This window comes from Triticum aestivum, chromosome 5D (assembly GCF_018294505.1).
Source record: "Triticum aestivum cultivar Chinese Spring chromosome 5D, IWGSC CS RefSeq v2.1, whole genome shotgun sequence".
NCBI lineage: Eukaryota > Viridiplantae > Streptophyta > Magnoliopsida > Poales > Poaceae > Triticum > Triticum aestivum.
Window position 1 is genome coordinate 364,351,252 of NC_057808.1, and position 8,215 is coordinate 364,359,466.

Here is an 8,215-nt window from a genome sequence, read left to right on the forward strand (position 1 = left end):
CCGCATTTTTGGTTGAAGCTTTCCCGTCGCCGGTTGTAGCTTTATAGGCCGCCAGTTGCAGCTTATGTTGCGGAAGTGCCCCGACGACCAGCTTCTTCGTTGTTCTTTGAAACTTTTTATGTTGCCGGTTGAATCTACCTAGGCCACAGGTTGTAGCATTTTTCGCTGTCGGTTACAGCTTCTCTCACTCGTTGGGCGCAGCCCCCGCCTAGCTAGTTCCAGCAAAACTAACAGCCGGTTGTAACATTTTCCACCGTTGGTTCTAGCTCCGCCGCATGTTGGTTGTAGCTTTTCTTGCATACAGGGCACAACTTCCCTCGCAGGACAACTCCAGCGAGCGCCCTCTCCCTATGGTTCCAGCATGATCACTCGCCGGTTCCAGTGATTCAGACCGTCGGTTGCAGCAAAAACCGTCTCCGGTGATGCATGGGTACCTCCGGGGTATGCAGCAAACATGGTTCCACTATGGCGGCTGCTTGCAGCACGGCCATGGCGTCGCCGTGACGAGGAGGACGACGACGGTCGAAGGCGCACAACCATGGCTTCCATGGCAGCGGGGTTGGGCGCCATGGCCGCAGGGAGCAAGTGGGGATGCAAAAATTGAAGAGAGGGACGGATGTGAGAGGGGCTAGTCGGCCACGGTGGAGGGCGAGGTTGGGCACCGAGCAGGCCGTGAAGCTGTTGTAGCTAGCGCATGGATATATAGCGGCGAAGAAGGGGAAAAGGAGAGGCGGCAAATTGAGGAAGAAGACACCCATGAAGGGATAAGGTGGGCCTGCAGCGAGAACGAGCGGTGCGACCGGCCGAACGCTCGGCCGGTCGACCGTAGTAAACGTTTCCCTATCAACAAGGTCAGGCTGGCTTCGATATGGAAGCCGTGACATCGGAGCGTCGTCGGCTCATTCTGCCGGCGGTAGTGGCCGTTCGGTGGTTCATGGTGCATATTTATAATAGACATGATCATTTAAAAAAAAACACCATATGCTACAAACCGGATAAAATTGATAGGAATGTCTCCTTTAATGTTTTGTGTGTGAATAATATCTACTTTAACCAAACAACATTTTATGTACATGTTTCTTGAAGAAAAGAAAAATGAATGACCCTACAAAAAATCCACCACCAAGCAGAGAAATTCCACCGGGAGAATCGAAACGGAAAGCAACAGCCGTTTCCTTCCCAGCAAAGCGGCACGCAAGCACGCACCGTTTGACCACGGCCCCGGTCAAACTAAACACGCTGCCCAGCCGCGCACGCCTGGTCGTTGCACTCCACTGACTTGCCGCCGGCGCCGGCCGGCTTCCCGCCCTTGCTCGACCCGTCCGACTCGGCCCTCCGTGTCGACCTCGACCCCCACGCCGCGGAGAAGGTCCGCGACAGGAACGACGGCCACCGCCCGGACTGGCCCAGCCGCACGCTCCTCCCGCCGCGGCTGCTCCCGTCGCCGCCGCCGGCGCCCAGTCGGAGGGCACGGCGCATGCTGCCCTGGCGGCCGGCGGTGAACGCGACGAGGCTCTTCGTCCGCCGGAGCTTGCCGGCCGCGACCACCTCCCGGAGCACGCCCTCGGGCAGCCGCAGCGTGAACCTCTCGGCGCCGGCGCCGGTGCTGGCCCGCGTGGCGAGCGAGTGGCCTGTGGAGTGCGAGCGCGGGAAGCGCGCCGGCCCGCGGCTGGACTTGGACCGCAGCGCGCGCTTCAGGCTGCCGATGCGCGTCAGCTCGTCCGTCTCCTCCCGTATGATCCTCTCGTCCTCGCTCTCCTCCACGTCGATGACGACGGCGTGCGCCGCCTCCGCCTCAGGCGCCGGTAATTCCTGCGGCTGCGGGGCGGGATGGACGCTCGACAGCTCGGCCGGCTGATCGCCGGCGGCCGGGGCGTCGGCGTCGCCGTCGGGGACGAGGTTGGCGCGGCAGACCGGGCACGTCACGTGGGACGCGAGCCAGGTGTCGATGCAGTCCGGGTGGAAGACGTGGGAGCACTTGGGCAGGAGGCGGAGCGTCTCGTCGTCGTCGAACTCGCTGAGGCAGACGGCGCACTCGAGCGCGCCCTTGACGGCCTTGTGCTCCTTGACGTCGGCGTACGCCATGGTGGGGAAGGTCTCGAGCACGGCCGGGTCGAGCCCGCGCTGCTGCCGCCGCGAGCGCGCGGCCGCGGCGCCGAGCGGGAGCGTGGTGGCCGAGTAGGGGCTGTCGCCGTAGCAGTGGCGGATGTAGACGGAGAAGAAGCCGAGGAAGAAGAAGGCGGCGATGAGGACGACGATGACGATGGCCATGGACGGGCTGAAGTTCGTGTAGTACTGCCCGCCCGGCGGGGGCGGGTTCTGGTTCTGCTGCGCCGCCGTGAAGTCTGCGACGGCGAGCGCCAGGAGGAGGAGCCAGAGGCGGCCACTGGCGCAGCGTGCCGGCCCCATCGATTTGCTCTCTGCTGAGTGGCGCTAATGATCGATCGGGCGGAGGGGAGCTGACGCTTTATGGGAGAAATGGAGTTGTGAACTGGGAGGTCCGGCAACGGTGCCGAGTGCAGCGCGTTTATATACGTGAGATGAGAAGAAGGCAGAGGTGGATGACGGCCGGCTTGTTGTTGTACTTTTTTTTTTTGAGTAGGTGTTGTTCTTGGTGTGTGTGGACTGTGGAGCGGGAAGGGTGCGGAGTTGCTAGGTCCACCGCGAATTCATTGCTGCACGCACGTAGCGAATGGAGTAGTGCTGGTTTTGAGTGTCTCTGCCTATTTTTACGAGTTTTGTTTTGAATACTCATTTGTCTTTTACATCTTGAATGGTGCCAACTTCATACTTTCATGCGGGGGTCATATGCTTTAGGTCAAATGACAGAATTAAGTGTGCAACAACTTTTTGAAGTGCACGGGGGCAGAGTGACCCCAACCGGTTCCCTAAAGCAAAACTCATGTTTGTTTGTTTTTATCTTTTAATACAACACAATCGTAGATGCCCACAAACATTTACACACACTCGCCATGCTACTATAGCACTTTCGAGATATGGTCTAACATTCTGAGATCGACCCTGCGTTCTTCGTTGTCGACGAGAACGTTTACTCCCACTAAGAAAACGTTGACAAAAAAAACCCTAAAGTAAATCCAGAAAAAATATGAACACCAGTGCCAAGTCTGGGATTAAAACCCTGGTGGGCTGGTCCCACTAGTAGGAACCTAATCATCTGAGCTACGCTTAGTTTGCACAAAGCCCATCTTTGTAACCTTATTAGTTTTATGAAGCTTCCTAACTACTACATGCATGATTCTTAAACAAAATCTACATGCATAATCATATGCCACAATGTTCTATGGTTATGGCTGTGGGTACCACAAGCCACATGCTTCTTTATATATTTTGAATATTTATTCCACAATAAATTTAGAAATGTGTCTACTGGTACTACTTCTCAATAAAAAGAAGACGCCCCTACCAAAATAGATATGCATGAAGTACAATACACCCAGCAAAAACAGTGAGACAACGTGACTAGACCACTCAAACCACATTATCTTTTTAAAATAAGATTCATATTTCTTCATGTTAAACGTGAATGGCGGTGTTGGTCATTGAAAAACACCACCTCTATTAAACAGGTCCCCAAAGCAAAAACGTAGAAGTCCCTTCAAAGGGAATCAATGAATGCTAGTAGAAAATATGTACACCGTCGTACATGGCCGGCCTGTCGTTGGTTCACGCAGACGGAGACAGATCCATGGCGAGTGTGGTAGGTCGGGCAGATATAGAACCGAATCTGGTGGCCGAATGCGACCACCGAAGGAACGCTGGAGATGCCGGTCGCCGGGTTCAGAGCGAGAGCACGTGTCCGGCTGCTGAGCCCGTCGCAGGCGTGAGATTAGCTAGTGGATTAATTATGCTTGTCTTTGGCTTCCTTAACAACTGTACCTGACTTAGCCTGTGCTTTCCGTTCCTTTTCCCAGCGCTGCGTGCGAAGCTGACTTGACTAACGGGACCGGTCATTAGGCGGCTCTAATCCTAGTCAAACCTGATAACCCAGAGGAAGGTTCTTGGGGTGTTTGACAAGCAAATCGACGGTGAAGGAGAGAGGGATGTTTTTGTATGTGGTCTCTGTCATGACCATTCAACTGATGCATGGTTTTGACATTTGGCTTTTCCACGTACTAGTAGAGTTGTGCAGTGAAAGGGCCCGTGTGGTTACATTTACCAATGATCAGATACCGTACGTTTTGGATGAGGTGGGAAGCTGCGACTTTTGAACTGCAAATTTTTCCATTGCGTACTGCAAAAAGAGGGGATTGTGTAAATCATACCCTGCAAATGCACGTTGATTTGCTTTTCTGCGTGCACCATGCCGATCAGTGTATGGATGGTAATATCGTGTGAAGGACCGGGTGCACAGTGCATTATCGTACCCCAGCAGACAGTTTACAAACGCTGGGAACAATAATGCACTTTTTTTAACTCGCAGCAAGAGAATTCGTGTATTTGAACTCGTCAAGCTTGGCTTATGTTTTAATCTCATTTAGTACCTGGAAAACGCGGAAAGACAAGACGCCGATTAATCTAGTGGTAGTAGCTTCTGCTAGATTGGACGTACCTCCAAGGTCCAGGCGGCATCTGGCTGATGAGGCGCATGCGACGGAGGAAGGGGGAGGTGAGTTCTAGAAAGGACCGACGCCTGATTGGCCGGCCGGGGTCGTTAACCTACTTTCTTATTGGGGATGGGGCGGGCACGGACCAGACTCTTCCGCCGGGACCCGGTCGGGCGGAAATTCGCGAGGGAGGGACGTTGGGGCCAGTCGTCCCGGCGTTGCTGGCGGCTGGTAACCGCCCGGGCGCGCGCGTGACGCGTGTGCCGCTGCGGCCGCCGGGCGCGCCGCGTGCTCCGACGTTCGCGCGCGCACGGCAACTTTGTGCGCGGCTTCGCCGGGCTCCACGTACGTGTACCGTGTAACTGTGAGGAAGGCCGTGCGCCGGGGAGTAGCTATCGGTCATGCGACTTCGCCTGTGTTCGGTGCGCCGGTGCTGCTGCTCCCGGCCGGAGGCCTGGTCGATTACGTTTCTGGATGTTCGTGGTCGGTGTTGTTGGCTCCCCCATCCTTTCTCGACAGAACGAGATAGTCCTAGTGCTTGTCATCTGATCGCTGAGAGCATGTCTAACACTCCTAAGAGCATTTGCAGTCGGAATTTGCAAATCCGGTCCTCAGACGCCCACGGACGCGTCCGCGGACAGTGATGGGTCACGTCTTAAATTAGCCACTCTGCCTCCGCCTCTCTCATATTTTAACCTCTAAATCCATATAAAACATGCAAAAGAAATCTTATGTAATACATACTACATATTACCCTTACTACTCTTCGTCGTCGGAGATGTCCACGACAACGGTGCCGGGCGCCGCCTAGACGGGCGGGTAGGAGGGCTCCGGCTCATCCTTCTTCTGCTCGACCTCATCCATGTAGGCGAGCATCACCGTCTCCTCCGCGGCCTGCTGCGCCTTCATCTCCTGTCGGCGACGGCGTCTGGCCTCCGCAGTCGACCCCGACCGGAGGGAATCGAGGATGACCTTCTGCTTCGCCTGCAGATCCACATCGCCAGCGTTCCCCACATCCCCCTCCTCTTCCTCCAACTCCTTCTCCGGATCCACCGCATCCGGAGGTAGCCCCGCAGCGATCTGGGCTTCGCGCTAGCCCAGATCTGCTCAAGGAGCTCGACCCGGTGCTCCAATAACACAATTTTGGAATTACTAGGATAGAAGCTTCGGCGGAACCCCAATAACCAACTTGATATACAAGAGCCACTTGTCAACCGGTCGATGATAGCATAACGCTACTCTAGCGGCGGAGGCGGGTGGGCGATGGTCCAACACACACTTGTGGCGGCGCGCTGATGTGGCAGGGGGCATATTTGGAGAGGTTAAACATCCCTACATTTAGGGGAAGATGGATCTTTTTGTTCCGCAACTCCGCCGGCGAGTCCGGTCCGAGGTTGCGGAGCGAGAGCGAGCGTCGTAGACGAAGTATGCGAAAGTAAAATGACACGGAGAGATGGAGGAGACCAGCTTTATTAATCAATGATCAGGTGTTACAATGATGGCTCCTCGTTGCTTTATATAGGGGGTAGGTGGTCAAGGGATAAGTACCCACTTAACAAAAGAGGGGAAACGGGAGGAGCCGGCCCGTGCGCTTTGCACGCGGCCGCCGCCACCCCTCCGGGTTGACCCGGTTTCCCAACACTCCCCCTTGGGTAATTATCCGTATGTCCATGCCTCAAAACTCCGAAAAACCCAGTGGGAGAAAATGTGGAGAAAGAGCACACAGTATACGTTGTTGTATTGCACGAATTGCCTCGTCAAAAACCTCGTGTGAGAAACATCAGGAAAACTCACTCAAGGGAAAAAGAGTACAATCCACTCAACCATCAAGTTGAGTACTCGATCATCAGGATTGAGATTTTAGCGACGAGTTTGTGAAGTTTCTCCCCCTGAACCTTGCATCTCTCTAAGTCTCATCATACCGATTCCACGCACACACCTCTCTAAGGTTGATGCCGGTAATGATTTAGTGAACATATCGGCAAGATTGTCACAGGACTTAGTATGCAAAACTCTCACTTCGTTCAACTGTTGCAGCTCATGTGCATAGAAGAACTTGGGACTAATATGCTTTGTGAGGTTACTCTTCACATAACCCATCTGGACTTGTGCAACACAAGCAACATTATCTTCATAGATAATGGTAGGGGTTTGTACGGTGTTCAGCCCACATGTCTGCTGAATGTGGCCGATCATCCGCCGAAGCGATACACACTCTTTTGACGCTTCGAATAATGCCATGATTTCCGAGTGGTTCGTGGAAGTCGACACAAGTGTTTGCTTGGACGATTTCCAGGAAAACACAGTTCCACCACAAAGGAAAACATATCCAGTCTGCGATTTGCAATCATGCGGGTCCAACAGGTACCCAGCATCGGCATAGCCTATAATAGATAGGTCTTGATTCCTCTTATAAAATAGACCAAGATCTTTGGTCCCTTGCAGGTAACGAAAGACGTCCTTGACACCTTTCCAATGTCTTTTGGTAGGTTCAGAACTATACCGAGCAAGCAAACTGACGGCGAACGCAATGTCTGGCCGTGTACAATTTGCGAGGTACATGAGTGCTCCAACTGCACTCAGGTAAGGAACCTCTGGTCCCAGAGTTTCCTCCCCCTCTTCCTTTGGCCTGAACGGGTCCTTGTCTGGCTGTAAAGATCTTCCGACCATCGGGGTCTTAGAAGGATATGCCTTATCAAAACCAAATCTTTCCAACACCTTCTGGGCGTAGGCCGACTGGTGCACTAGAATCCCATCAGGGGAATGTTCAAGTTGCAGACCCAGACAGAACTTGGTTTTACCCAAATCCTTCATCTCGAATTCCGACATCAGGTAGGAACTTGCTTCCTCAATATCCTCAGGTGTACCGATTATGTTTAAATCGTCCACGTACACCGAGATTATACAGAATCCATCTTGGGATCGCCGTATAAAAACACATGGGCAATCTTTATTGCTCGTGTAGCCCTTCTCATGAAGGAAATCACTTAAGCGATTGTACCACATTCTACCGGACTGTCTGAGTCCGTACAGTGCCTTTTGAAGTTGAACACTGTATAGACCCCTATTTGCTCTATCATGGTTCGGAACAGGGATACCTTCTGGAACCTTCATGTATATGTTCGAATCCAAGTTACCATATAGGTAAGCAGTGACAACATCCATTAGTTTCATTTTCAAGTCCATGTTTACTGCCATCGAGATCAAGTATCTAAAGGTAACTCCATCCATGACTGGGGAATAAGTCTCCTCAAAATCGACACCTGGTCGTTGAGTGAACCCTTGAGCAACGAGCCTTGCTTTGTACCGTACTACCTTATTATTTTCATCTCTCTTTCGAACAAAAAACCCACCTATGGCCAACAGGGCGAATGTGGGGAGGAGTTCGACAAACTGGTCCGAACACCTTCCTTTTGTTGAGAGATAATAATTCGGCAGTAATTGCCTGCTGCCAATCTTTCCAATCCGACCTTTTCTTGCAATCAGCGAGCGTGTTAGGCTCAGGGTCAAGATCTATGATTGAGGCAATTTTCGTAGCAAAGTTGATGTCGACAATCACCGTTGCTCGGTTCAGGGACTCCCCCGTATCAATATAATTTATGGCCATTTCGTCATGGAGCGCATCAGGCGCAAACACTTGCTCTACCAAA

The 8,215-nt window shown here is 53.0% G+C and overlaps 1 protein-coding gene across 1 annotated transcript; it reads right to left on the reverse strand.

Annotated features, from left to right (window-relative positions):
- Positions 1–996: 996 nt before the first annotated feature.
- Positions 997–2,498, reverse strand: LOC123124941 (E3 ubiquitin-protein ligase ATL6). Its single transcript, XM_044545490.1, has one exon. It carries the CDS (start codon positions 2,407–2,409, stop codon positions 1,231–1,233), a length of 1,179 nt encoding a protein of 392 aa, XP_044401425.1. The 5' UTR covers positions 2,410–2,498; the 3' UTR covers positions 997–1,230.
- Between the last annotated feature and the right edge of the window lie 5,717 nt (positions 2,499–8,215).

What these genes read in the sequence shown, in the direction of transcription:
- LOC123124941 (XM_044545490.1), bottom strand. Translation starts at nt 2,409, where the DNA reads ATGGGGCCGGCACGCTGCGCCAGTGGCCGCCTCTGGCTCCTCCTCCTG.